Source organism: Zootoca vivipara, chromosome 8 (assembly GCF_965207765.1).
Source record: "Zootoca vivipara chromosome 8, rZooViv2.hap1.1, whole genome shotgun sequence".
Classification (NCBI taxonomy): domain Eukaryota; kingdom Metazoa; phylum Chordata; class Lepidosauria; order Squamata; family Lacertidae; genus Zootoca; species Zootoca vivipara.
Window position 1 is genome coordinate 15078548 of NC_142591.1, and position 23608 is coordinate 15102155.

The 23608-nt window shown below is 41.3% G+C and overlaps 1 protein-coding gene across 1 annotated transcript in view; it reads right to left on the reverse strand.

The window, feature by feature from the left end:
* The window catches only part of CDH18 (cadherin 18), a 564188-nt gene that overhangs the window by 93885 nt on the left and 446695 nt on the right, over positions 1-23608 (reverse strand). The window contains exon 7 of the mRNA XM_035126031.3: positions 10234-10353. Coding sequence (XP_034981922.3) covers positions 10234-10353 — 120 coding nt within the window. The remainder of the gene's footprint in view (positions 1-10233; positions 10354-23608) is intronic.

Sequence of the window (23608 nt, forward strand, 5' to 3'; positions counted from 1 at the left end):
CTCCATGCGTCTAATAGGTTTAAATTTTCCATAATATCCATAAACTTTTTTGGTAATTTTGTCTTATTTCCTTTATAACTTCCGTTTTTATCTAATTCTACATCAACGACTCCATTCATATCTCCCATTACTATTATTTTTTCACTCATGTAATTCATTAACTGGGTCTCCAAACTTTTCAAAAAGGCCGTTTTACTCCCGTTGGGGGCATAAATCCCCACCCAAAACCATTGTTCTCCTTCAATCGTTGTTTTGACCATAACACTCCTTCCCTCTCTATCTGTCCAGATTAATTCCGGACTCCATTTATTTTTGATATACATCACGACTCCTCTCTTCTTTTTTGTGTCTGCCGCAACAAATTCTAATCCTAATTTCTCGTTTTTCAAAATTCTCACATGTTTTTTGTTAATATGCGTCTCTTGGAGACAAACCACATCCCAATTCTGTTTTCTTAATATATGTCCCACCCTGTTCCTTTTCCTTTTATTATTCAGGCCATTTACATTCCATGAAATTGTTCTTAAATTCATATTTATTAGATATTATAGATCAATTTAGACTTAAAATAAAATTTAGAGGGAAAGAAGGAAAAAAAAAGGGGGGAGGAAAAAAGGGGGGAAAGGAGGGATAGGGGAAAGGGGAAAGGGGGGATAAGGGAGGGAAAAGAAAGGGAGGGGGAGGGGAAAGGGGAAAAGAAAGAGAAAAAAGAGAAATAAGAAAAGAGAAAAAAAAGGAGAGGGGGGGAATGAAGGAGAAAAAAAAAGAAAAAAGGGAAAAAAGAAAAATGAAGAACAACCAAATATTTAGACTAAGCAGGCTCAAGGAAAGTCATTAATCAATATTTCTCTTGAAGTGACTTGTCTGGTCAGGCTCTCAGTTGAGGTTTACAGCATTAGCAGTCTAGATCAAGTTTTATTTACAATTGTCAATCATGCTTCCACTTGATTTTCTTCTCCTTCTTCATCTACCTCTCCGTCTTCTATTTCACCATCAAATTCATCTGCACTGGAGTCTTCCAAATTTTCTTCATTTAAGGGGATCTTATCTTTGATTGTCTTTGCTTTATCTCCTCCCAGTTCCTGAGAATAAGTTCTAAAAAATCTATCCGCTGCTTCTTGAGTGTCGAATCTTCTCCACCTTCCTTTAAAGGAAAAAGCTATTCCTTCTGGATATTCCCATTTGAAGGCTATTTTTTTTGCTTTTAGAGGCTTGGCTAGAAACTGGTATTTCTTCCTCTTGTGGATCAGCCGAGGTGGAATTTCTTTCATGATGTATATCTCGGTTTCATTCATAATTAATTTCTTTTTTCCTTTCATTTTTAAGATTTTATTTCTCAGCCACATATTTGTAAACGTCACAAGACAGTCTCCTGGCCAGTTATTTGCTTTCGCTTTTTTTGAATTAACTCTAAACGCTTCCTCTATTCGCGTTTCGACATCCAATTCTTCAAGATCTAACCATTTTGCTAGCGCGCTTACAATTTGTTTTTCAATTTCTTCATTGGGTGTTTCTGGGATATTTCTAAATCTGAGAGTCTTCTCCTTCATTTTCATCTGCATCATCGCGAGAGCATCTTGTGACGCTTCCAATGCTGCTTTCTGATCTTCCAGGTCTTTCTTTAATTTTTCAGTCTCTTTCTTCCCCTCTCTCCTTTCTTTCGATATATTTTTCAATGATGATTCCATTGTTTGGTTCTTGTCTTGTATCTCCTGGATCAGCTCCATTGCTTTCTTCGTGTTTTCTTCTGTCCTATTTGTTTGTTCTTTAATCTCTTGTTTGTCCTTTTCATTAATCTCCATTTTTCCTTCCAAATTTTCCATTTTGTCTTCCATATTCTTGATCCTTTCACCCATTTCCTTTTTGATTTCTGTTAAATCTTGTCTGATCTTCCCTATGTCATTTTTGAGGTCTTGTTTGATTTCTCCTATATCATTTTTAAGGCTTAGAATCAGTTCTTTAAGATCCAGCTCGTGGTCTGCTGTTGAGGTCCTTCTCTGGTTAGAGCTTCCTATGTTTGTCCTCTTTTGCTTATCCAGTTTGGGTGACTTACATGTTGGTTTGTCCAATTTATTATGTTGTCCTCCTAGATTATCCATTTTATTAAATTGTCCTGCTATGTTTCTCTTATCCACACGGTGGTGTCTTTGCTTAATGTCTTTTTTAAGTGGGTATTTTGTCAATTGAAATTTATGTCACCACTAGAGGTCACTATGATATAGTCTATTATAAATTTCCACAGGTCAGCGTGTTCTCTAAAGTCTTCTCACTCAGGTTACGTCACTTCTGATTTCTTTATGTCCTTGTCTGCTTAGTCATGGTCTTGTTTAGAGGATCGTCGCCATTTTATTTCAAGTTTCTTTAATATAGAGAGTTGCAACTGCTTCTAAAAAGTAGCTTATAAAAAGTTTTCCAGGAGGCAGCCACTCAAAGGGGAGTCAAAACAAATCTTTCTTCACCCCCTCCAAATTCAGTTCTTACAACAATAAAAAGTCACGTTCTATCTGTAGTGTATGTACTTCAAATCAAATCAGAGTTCAGCCGGCTCCTTGCTTCTTTATAATTTAGTTTGTCCCCAGTATGGCAATTATAAGTTAAAACCCCGGCGGCGTCTTCTGCATTGCGCTCTCCGTCTTATCGTAATCCTTCCCACACCCCACTTATCTCTTTATCTTCTCGGGTTTTAAGTCCAATTCAGTGGGGGGGATTCTTCTCAGATTTCTTTAAATCACCTTGTTCCCTCTCTCTCTCACGCCCGGGGGGTGTTTTGTTAAAAGGGTTAATTAAAAGGAATTTTACCGTGCACGATCGCGTCGGGTTGCGGCTCTTGCTGGTTATGGTCTCTGGTCTCACGCTGTCGCAGTGCCCAGCTTCTCCCCCTCCTTCTACAGTCTGTGAAGGTTTCCGGGAGAAACTTTTAGGAACCACCGACACCTCAGACGGGAATCACCTTCCAGTCCTTCTTGGGGGTGCTGCTTTGCCTTGCAAGCCCCCCGTTTCTCCAGCGAAAGATTCGGGGCCGCGGAGCTCCCGTTTTTAGCCCGATCGCGATCCGCGGTCAAAACCGGAAGTCAAATAAAGACTTGTCTTATGGTAGTGCTGAGGCTACAATCCTCAACAGATCTTACTTCTGAACAGATATATGCATAAGACTGTGATGAAATAAATAGGAAGCCCCCTTCTTCCTCCTCCAAATTTACCAGTCTTATTGAAACTTTTTATCTCCCTTCTATCCTCCCTTCTATTTTCTTGGATGATTCACCAAGGAAACACCTTCACATTTGCTTCTAAATATTATTCTAGGTAAGTCTCAAAGATAACTCTGGCTGTCAGGAGTTACAATACATGTGGGTGGTAGATAAAAACCAAGAAGGAAGAAAGTAAGATTCAAAATGCAGAGTAGAAACTTTGGATACACTATTTTGAGGTTGTTTTGAGCCAGATATTCTGAAGAATTCCTTGCAACAAACAGAATGGTTTGACTGCTGTATAAATAAAATGGAACAGACTTGTTGCATTTTTAATGACAAAAATTCCAAAGGGGGGAGCTCCCCCCAAAAAAGTCCCTTTGGTGAAAGAATTTGATATTTATAGAAAAACCATGAAATAATCATTGGCAGACTTGCCAGTAAATTTTAGTTTAAGCCAAGTCAAACACTCTGTTTGAAACATATGTCTGCAATAAAGAAAGGCTTGACCAAGAAGATGAGCTTTGATTCTCTAATGTGACCTCTTCTTAGCAGAGCAAAGTAGAAATCAATCACATATAATAATACATTTCAGATTGCTCAGCAGAGGCTATCAGCAAATGGCTCCGGGTGAAATTGAACATTAGATCTCCAAGGCATAGTCTCTTTCACTACATGCTCACTTAACTCCCCCTAAGATTTGTTAGCAAATTTGTCTTTGCGTGGACAAGCGGAGTCCCTCCAACCCCAGGCGACCCCGGAGCAGAATAATGACTCAAGACAACGTGCTATGAATTGGCCACAACTTTATTAAGTTTCAGATGTAGGGAGACCTTGGCTCAGGCATTGGGCATTTATCCTTCCCAGTCCCCAGCTGGGGACCTGGGAGACTTCAGGGAGACTTCAGGGTTATCCAGAATGTGTGGGGATTGGGCTGGCTCTGGAGAACATATGTTCAAGCAGAGAGCCCACCCCCCATTTCGCCTCCGCTGGAGGGCAGAGCAATAACAACCTCTCGGCATATGGCCAATGCCTTCCCTCAAGATCCCTTTAACGTCATAGCTGCCAACCCTCCCTTTTTTTTGTGGGAAACTCCCTTATTCTAAGCCACAGCTGTCAACTTTCCCTTTTTTTGCTGGAAATTCCCTTATTCCAGCGCCGTTTCCCGCTGCTATCCTGGATTGTTAGATATACCTTAGACTGTCCCCAGGACAGGTGAGGCTGCTGATCCCTTATTTTCAAATCCGAAAGTGGACAGGTGAGGGCTGCTGATCCCTTATTTTCAAATCCGAAAGTTGACAGCTATGCCTGGTATCACTGCTGCAAGGGGGTGTGTGTCACCGCTTTATGCCCCCCCCCCGGAAGATAGACTAAAGGATTCCGCCCAAGGCCTGAAACCGCCAAAGTTGTGATGTTTTGCTATGGGAAAGGCAAAACCTGGCAATGCAGGAAAATTCCTTTCCGGCGCTTCATCAGCGACCTTGACGTAGCAATGCCTGCGTACCTGTGGAGGTTAACCTGCAAAAGAAGACTTAACTGAGGGAGGCGAGGGTGGGAGAAGCTCTGCAGCCGACTGCCAGTTCGCAGGTAAGATTCACCTTCTGTTGTGTGGGCAGGACGGTCCCTCCCCTTACCTGGCTGATCCCCTGGCAATGGCTCCCCAGGCGGGATTGGATGATTGGCTGAGGTAGGTGGAGACCTTCAGACATCCAGCCTGGGGAGGATGAGGCCAGCCTGGGGAGGATGACTACCAGGAGTCACATTGAGATCCGGGGGCGCCCCCAAAAGGTGCCCCCCATTTGATGTGGGGAGCGGTCATTTCGGCATTAACACTCAAGAAACACTTCACTCTGACACACCCCAAGACTCATTCTTACAGCCCAATATTATGAATTTTTATTCAGCAATTATTCCATCCCATCTCCATATAGACTCGCAGGCATGAAGAAAACAAGCAGGAATTCCACCCCAACTCCCCAGAAAATTAGGCTGACTCTTGAATTTCTACAAGTTAACATCATGGGTATGCCTTGTGACTGCAGAGATACTACTGGCAGAAGTCTCCTTAGATAGCAGATGATTCTCTTACGGTACATATCTGCATTGGGACTGACTCAATACTTTGTGAAAGAGATGAGGCAAAGTAACTTGCAGCTCATAGATTCTGACTGAATGCAGGCAACACACCTTACGTCAATCCTATAAAAAATGAAGTATGTAGACACCTATGGGAAAAAAAGTGTTAGGGGCTCTTGGTTAACTGGATAGCAATTCTTGACAAAAGATTATTCATTTTCATACAGATGTTCTGTGACTGGATATCATGTATCGAATCATAGAACAACGGAGCTCAGAATCCTTAGTCCAGACTCAAGCTCAGGAAAACACAGGCCATTGAATACATAATAGTTTGATTCTAACACATCATGGTAAGCCAAGCCTTGTGGTTTGTTGCTCCAGGCTCGAAGGTGAGTGGAGTAAAATGGGAGCAACTCATCAACATGCTCTAACCTGCTTCTTCTTCACAGCAAGTCATGGCCAATGGCTTACTGTGAGGTGTAAACAATGGCTAATGCCTGCTGCAAAAGAACGCATCATCTAAAAACAAAGTAGTTTTTCAGTACAATTATTGATTTTTATCAAATGCAAATTGCATATTGCATGCAACATATGCTCTAACTCTGAGAGCAGTACATGTGAAAAGGATCTAGGAGTCTTGGTAGACCACAAACTTGACATGAGTCAGCAGTGTGATGCAGCAGCTAAAAAAGCCAATGCAATTCTGGGCTGCATCAATAGGAGTATGGTATCTAGATCAAGGGAAGTAATAGTACCACTGTATTCTGCTCTGGTCAGACCTCACCTGGAGTACTGTGTCCAGTTCTGGGCACCACAGTTCAAGAAGGATACTGACAAGCTGGAACGTGTCCAGAAGAGGGTAACCAAAATGGTCAAAGGCCTGGAAACGATGCCTTATGAGGAACGGCTTAGGGAGCTAGGTATGTTTAGCCTGGAGAAGAGAAGGTTAAGGGGTGATATGATAGCCATGTTCAAATATATAAAAGGATGTCATATAGAGGAGGGAGAAAGGTTGTTTTCTGCTGCTCCAGAGAAGCGGACACGGAGCAATGGATTCAAACTACAAGAAAGAAGATTCCACCTTAACATTAGGAAGAACTTCCTGACAGTAAGAGCTGTTCGGCAGTGGAATTTGCTACCAAGGAATGTGGTGGAGTCTCCTTCTTTGGAGGTCTTTAACCAGAGGCTTGACAGCCATCTGTCAGGAATGCTTTGATGGTGTTTCCTGCTCGGCAGGGGGTTGGACTGGATGGCCCTTGTGGTCTCTTCCAACTCTATGACTCTATGATTCTTGAATTTGTTTCAGAGGAAATAATATTTTTCTTTCTTTCTTGGGGCTTTGACCTTCTAAGCTAACTCAGGTATTGCAGCAGCTGTCATAAGTCATTAAAATTTCTGAGCAGAGCACTTGGCCCCAAACAGTGAATATCTGAGGAGGTTATCAAAAAGACAATGAGAAGTGGAGAAAGTGAGGATGGGTAGAAAGAGCACAATGCTAAAGCAGTCATGGCTATATGAATAAAACATGCAAATAAACTCATCTGCATGTACTTTCAGAAATGTAATCCAACTCTATCTATGAGTGATTTGGAATTCTTCTCTAAAACCAAAAGTGAAAAAATGTAATTCAACGACAATGGGGTGAGTGGAAAATGAAGATGGATGGATAGCTTTGCATACTTAAAGCATGTCTCTGCTGCCATTATAGTTTGTATTTTTTTATGTTCAAATGATTCATTTGTGCATTCCTTATTTTTCCACCCTAACAGGTATGACTCAGTTTGTTCAATTTATGAATCAGTATTACCAAAAGAAAAGTAAATATAAAGTAAAATAACACAGAGGACAACACAAAGTTCATAAGTGACACATTTCTCTGTCGATGAGAACAAACACCCATCAATACAATGTCATTTTACTTCATGCCCAAACATGCCCTACAGAATCATTTTACTGGAACATGTTGTTGAATGTGTTTGCCACATATAATTTCAAAACCATCCATTTTTCCCATCAAAAATAACAGTTCCATTCATTTTTTGCTGAACAGCAATATTTTAGTGACTAATGGAGCTGTAAGCCTAGTGCAATTTTGAAGATACAATTTCACATTTGAGAGTGAAAAGAAGAATATGGTATTTTAAACAGTGTAAAATGTCAATAATCAAACAGCAGGCAAGTTTCTGGTGTTAAAAGAAAGACTATACTGATCTCAAGGAGAGAAAACTCTCCATCTAAATAAGCCATGAGGGCCCTTGATTAATGCTTTAAGTTCTTTCACTATACAATATGGAAATGTACTTTTCAGAAATGTAATTGCAATATTCTAACACTGACAGAAACAACAATTTTCCAAACACAACTGTGACATTTTAAAAAACCCATTTAAAAAGATCATGTACAATAGTTTTCCTTAGACTTCACAGAAAACAGAAACAACCCCCCACCAAATTCAAGAGGCAGAGTTGGGCCTAAAGAATACAAGTTGAGAAGCACAAAGATGATACACTGAAGGTGATACACTTTATTGCATTTTTTTCATAGCACACAGCATGTATATAGAAAAGTAACCAGTTTTCAGGAGCCCATGAAGAATATAAGTCACAATAAAATGCAATTTTTGTTATCTTACTGAGCACCTGTGCTCAGCATATCCTTTCTGTACATATAGGTTGGGAAGCAATGGATAAGATCACCTATGTTTGCAACAACAACAACAACAACAACAACAACAACAACAACAACAACAGGAAAGACCCAATGGCTCCCAAACTGTCCTTAGGAGTGGTTCTTGGTGCTATAAAATATTAGCACCATTTATGTTCATTAGCAGTAGCTCTCCAATTGCTTGTACAAACAAACAAACACTTAGAAACATCCCCTTCAAATGTTTAAAGGTACCAAGCCCAGGTGTCTATTAACACAGACCTCGAATCCAGCATTCCATAGGAGGAACAACATTAAATAAGCAAACTGTATCTGTTTTTACATCCAAAAAGTGCAAGATCATTCACAGTCAGCACAGATGCTTCAGAAACAACCTTATTGATTTAACTCCAATTTCAGCATACGTGGGACAGAACAAGCAGAACAAGAAACAGATCACACCCTAAACTGCAGATCATAGGTAATGCTATACAATGTTTTTCTATTACTGTAGATAGCAACAGGTGAACTCTTAGGCCAAGAGAATGAATATTATGCTTTAGCACCTGTGATATATACAGAATGCTCTATGAGCGGGAGGAGAATTCTCTGATCATATAAGGGGCAATCCCCAAGCATACTAGGAATACCTCTCTTTATAGAATGAAAGTGGAAGCCCCTATGGATATAAGGAGTAGGATGTTAATCACTGTACAGAAAATATATAGGGACAAAAAAGGATACTCTCCAAGAACCAGAAAGCAAACTTCTACAGATAATGCATCGACAACTGAAATATATTCTTCACATGGATAGAGGATCAACATTTATATCATAACAACACTGCTTAAAATTCAAGTAGTTCCAAAGACTTGTTCTCATAAATTCAGTTGACAATAAGCAAGTGATCAAATTCAGAAGGTTGCTCAAAAACAAAGCTAAAATATGCCACTGTAGACAAACCATGTTTTTTATGAGGAAAATTTTGAACATAAGAACTTTGTTGTGGTGTAAACACTGTCTGAGAGGTAAATCGTTAACTGAATAAGAAAAGCCTTCTCTTTCACTTCAGCCAGAGAAGAGATAGACAATACAGGAGTTCTCCAACAGTATGCCAAGTGGCAGTTAAACAGTCACAGTTGTTCTCTGTTGCTAAGAAGATAACAATGTACCTGTGATGCGTCTCCATTTATGTACATGCAATCCAAAGGGGCACTTTATGATTGGTCACTTAATGAATATTCCATTCAAACTTATTGGTCCATCAGAAAACAGTTGATTGGCCTGAAGGGAATATAAGGCCAGGCACAGCACTGTTTGGTGCAGTCCCTTGGTGTACCATAAAGAGATTTAGTGAGGGATTTGAGAAGAGCCTAGACAGAGAATCTGGAGGTGTTGAGTCAACATGGATGCTGAAGTCATAGAAGATCTATAACAGGGGTGGCCAACTCCCGAGAGATAGCAATCTACTTTCAAAATTAACATTTGGCAGTGAGTTACCCCTTTTTGGGGGGGGGGGGTTCAGGCCAAAGTTGTTGACCTTTTTTAGGGAGGGGAAATGCCCCTGTTTATAGGGGTTCAGTGACTTTTTGCAGCTCTTATGAGGGGGGGGGAGAGAAGCCTGGGGGAGGAACAGAAGCCGTCACTAACCTTATGATCGCTGGCCAGATAACAGCCCTATGTGCCCAAGCCATTATGTCTATCCTGGGAGAGACGCGGTGGCTCGGGCACACTGCAGCCCCCGCTGTGAGTGCCGCCCGACATTTTGTCACCCCCCTCAGTGGTGACACCCAGGGCAGCCTGCCCCACTGCACCTCTTTCCTCTGCCCCTACCTGTGGGTCATCTGAGGCAAAGGTGGGAAGGGTAATTGCCTCTGGTTATTCATGCAGGGATAGGAACCAGAGTAACCATCTAGACATTTTCTTAAAACAGTAGCACCATTAATGACCATGAAAAAAACTAATTAAAGCAATAGTCACACTAACAAATAACAGCAAGTTACAGTAACTGCAATTGTCCAGAGTGCTATTCTGCTCATGTCGTGCATTGAGACTTTCCGTGGGCATTTGTTTGACGACTTTCTTTTTAACTGCTTTTGATTGTTTTTAAGCTGAAGTCTTAAATCTTTTTGTATTGTATCCATTTTGGGTAAGCCACCTTTCTGTAGTTTTTTTTAGACGGGCAGGGTATATTTATATTAATAGTGATAATAACGCAACAGCACATATTGTTTATGACTTTTAACTGAATATGGGGAGGAGAGAACCTCCTAAAATATGCCTGTAGATATGTCACGCGCAGTGAAACGGATGTACTAACCTGTTTTAGGGTCAACAGAGAAATATGGCTGTCCCTGAAGAATACTGTACACGACCCGAGCACTGTTTCCATAGGTGGGGTCATCAGCATCTGTAGCTGTCACCTGAAGGACTGAGGTACCTATGATATCCAAGAAAACATGGTTTAGCTGACATTCCAATGAATATGCAATATCTGCTTTTTAGCAGCACCCTTTCTAACATTTTCCTCAAGACAACTAAAGGTAAGTTAAGTCCAGTCATAAACGACTCTGGGGTTGCAGTGCTCATCTCGCTTTTCAGGCCGAGGGAGCTGGCATTTGTCCACAGACAGTTTGCCCGGATCATGTGGCCAGCATGACTAACCGCTTCTGGTGAAACCAGAGCAGCGCACGGAAAGGCTGTTTACCTTCCCACCGGAGTGGTACCTATTTATCTACTTGCACTTTGACATGCTTTTGAACTGCTAGGTTGGCAGGAGCAGGGACCGAGCAATGGGAGATCATTGCGGGGATTCGAAATGCCGACCTTCCAATTGGTAAGCCCTAGGCTCAGTGGTTTGGACCACAGCGCCACCCATGTCCCTAAAGACAATTAGATCCTGCCTAATAACTCTCTTTTGATAGACTACAGGCTTTCTTGATAATAAAGTGCAAGAGCTCAAGAGCTCAACTTAGTTGATTTCTGCAGAAGATTGATATTGAAAGCCAGCATAGGTTTCTCTTTGGCATCTATGCTCTGTAGGGCTTTGAAAATGGTGTCCCTTGGAACTTGGTATTCATGTTATGGGCTGCAACTTTGTACCATGACTAGAAGGATCCAAGCTGATATGGGTGGGTTGTGCTTGTTGTAAGATATATGCATTAATACTGAAACACACACAATTGTTTCCAAACAGAAGCTCTAGAAAAGTTACTGTAGACAAGGTAAGAAACTTGCATACATCCTGCCGCCCATAGTTAGCTCCCTGTAGTTACTCGAAGAAAGGGTGCTTTTCACATACAAATGATAACTGACTCATATACTGGAAATTAAAGTGAGGCTGCAATCTTAAGAGTGTTTAAATGAAAGTTATTTCCATCAAAATCAAGAGAAGCTGCTTCAGAGAAAGTGTATTTGGAACAGATCAGAAACATGTCATTGTCTGGAGAGGTAATTACATTTCATTTATCAGACTTATTAGTCGCTTGTTATCCGAAAGTCTCCAAGCAACTTACAGCATATATATGCTGTATGTATGTCTCTCAGTGTGTGTACTGTACTAAAATTTTTAGTTTCTTCTCCCGTTAGATTCACAAAATGTTCAGGGGTATGCGTACCCCCTGCGTACCCCCAGAAAAAGCAGTGTGTGTGTGTGTGTGTGTGTGTGTGTGTGTGTGTGTGTATCTCATCTCTGTGTGTATATATATCACACACACACACACACACACACACAGAGAGAGAATACATATTACCATGGGGGGGGGAGAGTTGGGGAAATTATATAATACATTAATATTTCATATAACATAACATCCATTAAAAGACTCAAATAATAAACAAAGCAATACTCTGACCCATTAGTTAAAAATAAACAAAAGTAAACAAAACCTCACCCTCCCTCTGATCCAAAAACCATTCACATTGAACCAACCATTTCCCCCTTTAACCTCCCCACCCCATCGATAAGTCTGGTGTTGAGGACAACAGTTGCAAATCAGTGGTGGTTGAGTCCAGTGTCCTTCAGGGATAGTCCGGCATCTCTCCTCTCCCTTCAGGGGAGAATTATAACAAAGCAAAGCAGGAAGATGGTAGCAAAAGTTTTACCTGCTTTGCAGTTGACCTGGCCTGGTTCACACGAAGAAGCTATTTTTAAATGTCCCAAAGGAAGCAAGTGAGTGCTGATCAGAGAAATCCAAGATTTTAATATGTAGCTGAGATTGGTCATTACATTGTAAAGCAGGAATAAGGAATCTGTGGCCCTTCAGAAGTTGTTGAACTCACACCATTGTCAGCTTGCATGGGCAACGGTCAGGATTATGTGAGTTGTATTCCAAAATCTGAAAGCCCACAGGTTCCTCATCCTTGTTGTATGTGTGTGTTCATTAAAGAATTTTTATGATTAACAAGGGTACATACAAAGTCTCTGTTTTCAATTCATAGTTAAATTCAGTGTGAAACACTGCTGTCATAGACATTGTGAGGTGGTGGGGGAGAGAGGGGTGGGGAGAAACAAGGGGGTAGTAATTTTTTCATTCTTTTGCTTAGTGTATGTGTAGAACTAGCCCTGTTGAATATATTACAAGACAACAACACTCACACTACAAAGAACTCATAAGCCACCTACTCTCAGCAGCTAGGAACATCTTAACTAGAGCACTGGAGAGACCTGTCAGGGGTAAACATGGACCACTGTTACCAAAGTGTATGGCAAACAGCCCTACTAGAAAACCTAACCAATAAATTGAAACTAACATAGGGACAAACAAAAGAGGGTGCCTTTATGGTTCCCCCTTTTTACATATACAATTGTACCTTGGAAGTCGAAGGAAACTATTCCGGAAGTCTGTTCAACTTCCAAAATGTTCGGAAACCAAAGTGTGGCTTCTGATTGGCTGCAGGAAGCTCCTGCAGCCAATCAGAAGCTGTGGAAGCCCCGTCAGACGTTCGGCTTCCAAAAATAGTCTACAAACCGGAACAGTCACTTCCGAGTTTGCGGCGTTTGAGAGCCTAAACGTTCAAGAACTAAGCTGTTCAAAAACCAAGGTATGGCTTTACAGCCCAACAAGACAACAGCACAAACTCCTCCTCCCTCTTGTAAAATCATTACATTTCTAAGCACCTTTTACTTAGGAGCAGTAGGTTGTAGCAAGTGTGGAATTGACTCCTGATCCTGCTGTGTTCCCTTCCTGAACAGCTTCTCTGCTTCCCTGAACATGTTGTCACTGGGCAGTTTCTTAGACCTTCTAAGGAAGCAGAATTTTGAGCCACATGGCAGGGGTAGTAGGGATTGAACACAACTGCCCAAATGCATCTGAAAATCTCCCCTGAAATCCTCTGAAAGATTTCACACATCCCCTCTAATATTTGGTAGCCTTTTAAAATCAGTTCTTTCCCCCCTATATGCACAGAGGCTTAAATTATTCAGTGTACAATTAACACTCCAAATTAATCCCCTATGTGCTTTTTAGAAGCTGGATTGGTTATTATGAACTCCATACTTAATTTTTAGAAAAGAGAGGCCAAAGGCTCAAGGCTCCATCAGAGGCCTCATGACTCTTCTGGAGATAAACATGAAATGCAAGCAAACTTTGTCCATGGCAAGATATGTGCAGATTGACTGGGATTAAAATAAATATCTTCTACACTGCTTTTTAGTACTAACTGATATTGGCATGGTGATATTACTCCTGTGCAAGAGTCTCAGTTGGTACAGAAAGTGGTTAATGAACCCAGAATGGGTGCTTAAGAGCCACAATCAGTGGCAATGTTGCCAGCTACATCTATTGTTTATAAAATTTCAAATAAATAGTGTATAATGGCTTGAGACACCTCATGAAGGCAAGAGGAGATTTGGAAAAGAACAATATGAAAAGGGTTGGTTGAATACACTCTGTGTGAGCTAGAAGATCAGGAGCATTTTGGAGCAGCAAGGAAGGAAGGAAGGAAGGAAGGAAGGAAGGAAGGAAGGAAGGAAGGAAGGAAGGAAGGAAGGAAGGAAGGAAGGAAGCTAGCTAGCTAGTTTTGCACTCAGAAAAGCACTTTCTGGCATCTCTCTCTGAGCTCTGCTGAGACAGTGGATATTCTCCTTTCAGGAGTGCTATGCTATCTTTCTCCAGCTATGCTCAATTTATTACATGAACACATTTAATCTCCAGTGATCTCCTTCAGATGAAACAAAACCTGTGCAGGTGTTGCCCTGGAAATGTTCACCTGAGGGAGTGGGGAGCATGTACGAATGTATTTCAAGGTTGATCTGGTGCTTTAAAACATAAGTCCTGGCAATAATTCACTCTGTTAGCAAAATACAGGGTGTGGAGGCTCTGTATATGGAAGGGTTAAGCAGTATTTAAGAATAATGAACACGGAGGAGAAAGTCTGTCCTAGCCTCTCCTTCTATCTTGTGCCACATCTAAGTAGCTTCACAGTTACCAGTCTCCTTTCAAGAGGCGGCAAATGGTACATACGACATTCCCCATAGTGCTTATTGTCTCTCTTATTCTAGCGAGGACTAGATACAATACACAGGGTCTGGGCCTCTTCATGCCTCAATGGGAAGAATGGAAGTCAGCGATTGTTGTGTGGTAGCTTAGTGGACTGCTATGCACCCAGCATGGTGGAACCCTTGATACTGTGCTCTAAGCGAAAAGAAAGAACAGTATTCCATGAAACAAATATAAAATCGGTCCCATGTTTTCTTCCTGCCTCAGTCAATTTCTAGGGTTGCTTCAGTAATGCAATTTTCACAAATTCCAATAAGAACTGACCTGATCTGTACCTCCTAGACTAATGTGCACATTGGAGTGCCTGTGTCACCCACCAGCTTTTGCGGTTCCCAAATGTTCCAACATATATTTTGAGAAAGTATACATGTCCACATGCATATTTAAATGCAAAATGGTATGCCCTTTTCTCTTTTTAACTGCAGATTAATTCACAAAGAGGACAGAACATAATTATGGGTGAATATATGGGATTATGAATTATGGGACGCGGGTGGTGCTGTGGGTTAAAACACTGTGCTGCTTGGGCTTGCCGATCGAAAGGTCGGCAGTTCAAATCCCTGTGATGGGGTGAGCTCCCGTTGTTCAGTGCCAGCTCCCGCCAACCTAGCAGTTAGAAAGTACGCAATGCAAGTAGATAAATAGGTACCGCTCTGGCAGGAAGGTAAATGGCGTTTCTGGGTGCTGCTCTGGTTTCGCCAGAAGTGGCTTAGTCATGCTGGCCACATGACCCGGAAAAACTGTTTGCAGAAGTGGACAAACGCCGGCTCCCTTGGCCTGTAAAGCAAGATGAGCGCCGCAACCCCAGAGTCGTTTGCGACTGGACTTAATTGTCAGGGGTCCCTATACCCCTTTACCTTCATATGAAAATGTGACATGGAGCAGAAACAGATTGGTTTGTCCATTCCTACCTATTTCTTTCAGATTATGTTTTTTTAAAAAAACATAATTTTTATTGATTTTACAAATTACAAAAGACGGTACATACATGAACACCTTTCCCACCTTCTTCCTACCCCCCTCCATGGGTCCTCCCCTGCCACAGAAGTATCCCACGTAGGTGAACAGTCAGAAATGGTCCATTTTAAATACCAAAAAAAGAATAAAAAAAGAGAAAAGAGAAAAAAGAGAAGAAAAAAGTGACAAAAAAGAAAAAAGACAATACAAAACAAAAACAAAAAATCTTTCTTCCATTCATAATTGTTAAACCATATTTTGTGGGCTTCCCCACCCTCCCCCCTTCCCCGGTTTTCCTCCCTTTTTTATCATCTTCAACAGTTTCTTATTTTATAAAATACACCTTTATACCTTATACTACTTTTAAATTAGCTATTATCATTTTCACCTAATGTCCAATCACTGAAAAATCAAACTCCCATTTTTTCTTCCCGTGCCTAATTTTTACCCCCTCTATAAGCCTCCATGTTTTCATCTTTTTCCAAAATCAATTCACTTTTAAAACTATAACTATTCCCAATCTAACCTTACATCCCCGATTACCGGCTCCACCCCCCCCCCAATCCAGCAAGTTCCGTAGTCAGCAGTCCAGTTATAATCCTGTTAATCCATCCTTATAATCACAACTTCACTTTCCCTTCACCCCACCCCCTGTTTACAGCCTTTTGCCGTCCAGGCCTCCATACAAGACCCCTGAGCTTCTTCTCTTCTCTGCTTATTTTTTCCCTCTTCCCTGTGGGCATTCTGGAGTTCCAGTAAATCCAATCGTGCCCCCCTCGAAGGGGAGGCACTCCATCCGACTTTTTGTAGAGTAAAATCATCATTTTTTTCCTGGTGGGCTTCATTTTGTGTTATATTATCACAGTCCTCATCTTCATCTTTTCCTTCCAAATCACAGTCCCCATCATTGTCATTCTCACACTCCTCTTCTTCAGTTTCAATAGCTTCATCCTCTAAGAAGTCATATTCTGCCATCACCATCTGGAATTGTTGCTGTAACTCTTGCTGTTGTGTCTCCTCTTGACATAGTTCTATTCTTACTTCCCACATTAAGGTCAAAACAGTCCGCTGGAACTCAGGCGAATACCTTTTTGTTGACATAGTTCAATCCTGTCAAGGTCAAAACTTGTCACATGGGGTGGAATATGGTCACAGTTTATTTTCTCGACTCCATTTTAACAAGCTGGCTGCATTCTTCAAGTCTTATTAAAAATAAAGTTCGAACTCGCATTTCAAAAGCATATAAACCAAAAAGGAATTTCCAAAAAGTCCAGAAATAAAGATAGAAATAAAATTTGACTTATAAATCCTGATCAGCTCACTGGGTTGTCTGGGCTGCCGGCTCCCGAGGAAAAGAAAGGTCTTTCTTGGTCTTAACCTCTTTCTGCAGGGCACTCACAACCACAGTCTCTCTCCTCTTTTACCCTGCATTTAGGGGAGATTCTCTTTGATGCCTTTGAGGGATCCTTTTAAGTTGAGATCTTCTATTTACGGCTTCGGGTTTCTATTTACTGTCTCTTATGTTGCCGTGGGGGGGGTGTGGCTTCCTCTTTCCCCCCCTCTCTCCCAGGTCCAAATTGTTTTATAATCCAAATCGTGAGGTTACTTACAGTCTTATTTCCAATCGTTTTATTTTCAGAAGAATCCAGCGCTCTCCGCCTTCGGCTTGAAGCTTCTCACCGCTAGGATAACGTTACCGCTCAAAATGGCCCCCGCGACTTCTACCCTCCTCGCTCCGGAGCTCTTATTAGAGCTTGCCGGAGAGTTGGGGAATCCGGATTGGGGCTCTGCCGAGCAAAATTCGCCCCCGGGACGCCCTTCCCGAGGTTCTAAGGGGCGCAGCGTCGCTCTCGCTGCCCTCCCCACTCCTAGCAGAGACGGGCCGTCTCGGAGACGAGACGGGACCCCGCCGATCGGCGCTGGCGCTGAACCGGAAGCCTCTCTTTTTCTTTCAGATTATGTTGATGTTGGAAACACCCATAGCTTTATGCTAGTTCTTTCTCACCACTGCTTTAGCGTTGGAATTTTGCAAGTTATATGCCAGGGGTCCCCAAACTACGGCCCCCGGGCCGGATGCGGCCCAATCGGCCTTCCAATCCGGCCCGCGACGACCCCCGCCGCCCGCTCTCACGGCGCGCGGCGCAGCGACGATCTAAAAAATCGGCAAAAAAACGCCGAAAATCCTTTGTGCGCATGCGTATGGGCCTCTCCCGACCCGGAAGAGGTCATTTCTGGTGCACTTCCGGGTCGGGGGAGGCCCATACGCATGCGCACAAGTGATTTTCGGTGATTTTTTCCCGCCCGTGTGCGTGTGCGCATGCGCACGGGCGCGCACTCCCCCGCCCTCCGGCCCGCTGCGCGCGCACTCCCCTGCCCTCCGGCCCACCGCGCGGTCGGCGCGGCGGGCACCGGCCCGCCGCGCGGTAAGTCTGGGGACCCCTGTTATATGCCAATGAGAAGCTGAAAAGGAAAGACTTCAATATGCGTCTCTGCAGACAAATCTTTAATGTTTAATGAGGCAGTTTAATAAAAAAAAATGGCAAATGTCTGCTGAGAATGCAAATTTGTATGCATGACTTGCCATCCTTTTGGTGCACTGTTAAATTCTCAAATGGATCAACGTTGAACAGGCAACACTCCTTTAACACTCTAAGGAGTGAAAAAAGGAAAAAGGGGAAAAAGACAGAGTTATATGAAATCTCCAAACATCTGATTACCCACATGAGGCTGTTTTTTCTCTCTGCCTCCCTCCCTCCTTCCCTCTCTTTTGGTTTAAAAGAAGTCGTCAACACGATACAACTTTAATTTTGTTTTATGCAGGCAGTGAATATTGTCAACAAAACGATAAATAGCGCATGGAATCAAGTTGCTAGATAATTGCATAAAATTCATGAGTTTGCATTCTAGAAATCTACAGATACCCCCTTCATATTATTTTTTTGGGGGGGCTATTCTGTTCCTTTTAGTTGTGAATATTTGTGTAATGGAGGGGGAATATAATTAAAAATAAATAAGCATATTGTGTGTGGATCTTATGCCTACAGTCCTTTAACTAACTAAAAAGAAAAATATTAAAGAGACTGCAGATTATTTTAAACCATAATGTTTTCTCATTACAGCCCAATAGCCACATTTATATTTTTGAATCCATTATCTATGAATTATATTAGCAGATTTTCAGGGAGAAAATATGCTTCTTTCATCTGTGCATACATACCTCACTTCAACCACACAGGGGGGAAAAATCAGATTCAAGCTGTATGAAATGTGCGAAATCAGACATCAAGCACTTCTACCCAATCACAGAAGGCACCCACCTGACACCCCCCCAACCCTATCAAACTTCCACATTTTAAGAGTCAAACTTCCAAATTTTAGAAGTGAAATAGAACATTGATCATATCATCTGTTACAAGGGATCTAAGGGACCAAAGGAGACTTGAAGAGCACTTCTAAGGGGTTGACCGCTAAGAAGGAGTTCGCATGTAGTTTGTATATAGTGATAGTACACCTAATGGAGGCTTTTGCTTAAGGTAATTTTGTTAATTTTAAACTTTCGCTGCCAGCCAGATATGGGTGAGCTATCTTATTATTAGGTCTGTTAATATGAACTGGATTGATTCAAGTGAGCATACTGTTGATATTAATACTGGATATTTATAATTGACCTACTCGTATGTTTTATGCTCATTTAAAACTTTTGACAGATCGTGAAGCTGAGGCTCCAATACTTTGGCCACCTCATGAGAAGAGAAGACTCCCTGGAAAAGACCCTGATGATGGGGAAGATTGAGGGCACTAGGAGAAGGGGACGATAGAGGACGAGATGGTTGGACAGTGTTCTCGAAGCTACGAACATGAGTTTGACCAAACTGTGGGAGGCAGTGGAAGACAGGAGTGCCTGGCGTGCTCTGGTCCATGGGATCACGAAGAGTCGGACACGACTAAACGACTAAACAACAACAACAAAACTTTTGATACATTTCAAGTGTATTTTCCATTGTTGAATGGCCAATGCTAAATTGCATTGTGTTACAGTTTTATCATGCATTATTGCAATTGTTCTATTGTATTTAAATCATTTCCCGCCTATGAACTGGTTTAAGCACAATCCATTCAAATTTAGGGTTAAACTCACATCATCACAAAATAGAGCAATCATGGGGAAGACAGTTGTATTAAAACTAATGCTGTAAAAAAAATAGAACAGCATTAAGCACAAATCAATAAAAATCTTAATTTAAATCTGCTAGTCAGCCTTTCAACTGTCCTTACCACGCCCAGCCTCACAGTGTTTCAAATCTTAGTTTGAAGGTAGCTATTCGCCATAATACAACATACAAAATAAAATAAACATCCCAAATATAATCAAGCTTTTTCAGCACTATATTTTACAAGTGCCTTGTTGAACTTGGCTTTAGGTTAGTGTCTTTAAAGCATAGCTGCCAAGTTTTCACTTTTCTCGCGAGGAAGCCTATTCAGCATAAGGGAAAATCCCTGTAAAAAAGGGATAACTTGGCAGCTATGCTTTAAAGCTTTGCGGTATATAAACAAACTAACATATATGAGGACGTTCACACTCCAGAAAAGCACTTTCACAGCTCTGATGCAAATGATTTTTAAAGAGATGTACATGGAAGTAGCACTGAGCCAGAAGTGGGTTTTTTTGGTAGTGTCTGGTGGTCTTGGTCAGCAACCAGTTCCATCAGGACCACTTTGAGAAGGAATTCGAAAGAACTGGACTAATTCCCATTCCCCCAACTGTCCTGCAGCCAAGTCCAATTGTTACACACATCATTCATCTGCAACCTTCTTTGTTTATTGGTTGTCACAAAGCCCATTCCTATATGAGGCTGAATTTGGTCTGGGACCTCCAGTTGCTAGCTCCTACTCTAGCCCCAAGCACGACACTGTACTGGCAAAACAGGACAGTTGTTGAGAGTTTGTTTTAAAATATTCATTTTAATCTGGACTCTGCTAGGCCTACATCACACCGAGAAGCTATGGTATTGTTTTATGCACACAATAGAGTTGCCGTGATGGATTGAAATAGACACTATGCCATGTTTGTGTCTTTCCTGTGGAAATTGCTTGAACATGAGTGCTTTCCATAGAAGCTCACAGAGAGGACCTTGGCAATCTGATTAGGATGGTAGAGAAGCAGCCATGTGAGCTAAACAAAGTAGGAGCATGAAGTGTTTTGGCAAACTGAGGCTGGAAGTGTGTCAGTCATCCACATCGTTCATTTTCTCCCCTCATGGGTGGATTATTGCAATTCACAGTCTGTGTTTATGTGGGTCCATCAATATAATAAGAAATTAGATTTACTAAGGGCCAAATCTCTTCAATGTGTGCTTGTGAAATTAAAACATCTGAATACATCATGTTATGTTTATCTGCCCTATGTACAGTTCGGCTCGTGCTAGTATACTAAACTCCATAATCCAGCCTATGGCTGACAAACCAGTTGACCTACAGCTTGCCTGGGTTCTTCAAGATGTGGATCCTTATATTACTCTACAGGTTGCTAAATTCCTAACAGCCGTCCTCTCGTACAAGAGACGGAATGGAATGTTAGCTGATTATTTATAGTTATAAGAATATTCTATAATGACATCAGATATTGATTTTACTGTAGTGCCTAAATTTTTAATCATAATCTTAAACTTTTCTTTTTGAGTTGTTAATATTTGTCCTTGTGAGCTGTGAATTGTGTTATATTGTTTGTGGCTTGTACGAGTCCGCTGTTTTATTTTATTTATTTTGTTGTGTTGTGTTTTATGATGGGCGTAAAGCTGAATAAACATCTTTTGTAATAAGAAAATTGATGGGGAAAATTAATGGAAATGTCCAAACCCCTGTTGCCGATTTATAGAAATGGGTAGTTCTTCTCCCTAGGTAGGTGGTTGAGCTTTTCCTTTCCTACTGCTATCTGTCTCACTTTGTTCATTTTGCATATATTAAGGAGTACTACAGGATCTAGTCTGCAGCTCTAAGTTTGGTAACTGAATTTTTATTGCTCTAATTTGCTAGGAACTCATTTCACAACTAGATGGGCTGGAGGGAGACAGGAGTTATGTGACTGCTTTGTCAATGCTTGACATTTGTTTAGCCACGTGCAAATCCTATTATTATTATTATTATTATTATTATTATTATTATTATTATTATTATCCCACCCATCTGGCTGGGTTTCCCCAGCCACTCTGGGCAGCTCCCAAGCCAATTACTAATCATTTAAACATATTATACCTGACTTTGTATTAATTCTGATCTATTCAATTCTCTATTTTCCATTTTCGGTGTAGATTCTAAGTCATTCATAATCCCATTTTGTATCTTTTCAATTTTTCATTTCCATTAAGCTTTATATTTCAATAAACCAAGTAATTTGTTTCAGTTACATCCAGGAGTCTGTGGTGTTTGCTCAATGTGTGTAAGTTTTACTCCTTGGCCCATTGGGTTGCTACTAAGCAGGATCAAACCTTGAGTGGGATCCCATGAGTGTTAGTGCATTGTCCAGGATTCAGCAGTGTGTGTGTGTTGATGTTGATTAGATCACCAGATTAACAATTAGTTGGGGGGGGATTATATGTGTGACTTCATCATTTGTGCACTTTGTGCATTTGTGCACTTGCTTACAAGTTCAATGAGACAGTCAAGACCAGGCATCCCCAAACTTAGGCTCTCCAGATGTTTTGGACTACAACTCCCATCATCCCTAGCCACTGGTCCTCTTAGCTAGGGATCATGGGAATTGTAGGCCACAACATCTGGAGGGCCGCAGTTTGGGGATGTCTGGTCAAGACCCATAAATTGACAGCTGCTCGGCTTGCTTTACATGACTTACAGACAGCACCAGAGGCCTCTGGGGATACGAAGCACCTCTTAGGGCATGCCCCAAAACAGGAAGGAGGTCCTCCATCTTTATTCAGAGTGAATGAGATCTCAGCTTTAGGAGGTCTAGTCCTAAGCTTCTTATTCCAAGAATAATAATAATTTGTCTTCGACAGCCTCTTCTGCCTGATCCTTCTCAGCTCTGCCTGCTTCCACTGCAACAGCAGAGGACTTGGCTTACAAAATGTCATTTTTAATGGTGATTAACAATAGGTAGGGCTGTTAAAAAGTCTGTAGCCAGACCATCTAAAAACTCCACATCAGAAAAATATAATGTACTTTGTGCAATTTTACTAAATTTGTATGGCTTCCAGCTCAGTACATTCTGCAATTATATGTAGTCACTTGGCATTTTCTATACTACTTTTGCAAAATTACGTGGGCGAGGCAAAGAGCTATTATGCAGGGCATTGAAATAGCACCTCCACTGGACATCTCATTCATTGGAGGCATTTCCCATACACATGCAAACATACCTGGCATAACCATTAAGCACTAGAAAATTGCTGTTTTTTAAAATAAAATAATAAAAGTTGAGGTAGCTGATTTTAGGGAACCATGCAGTATCACAGCATACCTACAAACAGCCCTGATAATAGGTGTAACCCACTGAATGCAAAATAAATTCCTTTACTTTTAACAGTGCTTGCAGAACTGCCTCAAGAAAATTTAAATGAACAGAATACCCAGAAACTTGATGGTTTGTGCCAAAACTCCGTTCAAGGCTTTCAACAAACCACTAAGAAAACACACGCTTTAATATTTACCATAAAGCATTTTTGCTATGTGCAACAGTGTGTATTTTAACATTAAGCTGAAGAAGAAGAAATACAAATTAGAATTGCCATCAGGAGAAACAGTATGCATTTGAGTGCAATTCTTTTCCATTTGGCTTAATGGGGATTTGGGGAGCATTTTAATGGTTCACACTTTAAAACACTACTGAGAGGGTGCTATATTTTTAAATACCGGAATGGAAGCTTTTACTTTGCAGTTTTAATGGTGCCAATTATGCTGTTGTAAATTGACAAAGTAGCCCATCCACTGAATGGCACCGACAGCAAGCCCCACATATACTATACCAGGCATCCCCAAACTTCGGCCCTCCAGATGTTTTGAACTACAATTCATATCATCCCTGACCACTGGTCCTCTTAGCTAGGGATCATGGGAGTTGTAGGCCAAAACATCTGGAGGGCCGCAGTTTGGGGATGCCTATACTATACTATACTATACTAGGAAAACAACTACAGTACCAGACTTTTAGAACACATCTGAAGGCAACCCTGTTCAGGGAGGCTTTTAATATGTTCTATTTTTTTCTGTTGGAAGCCGCCCAGA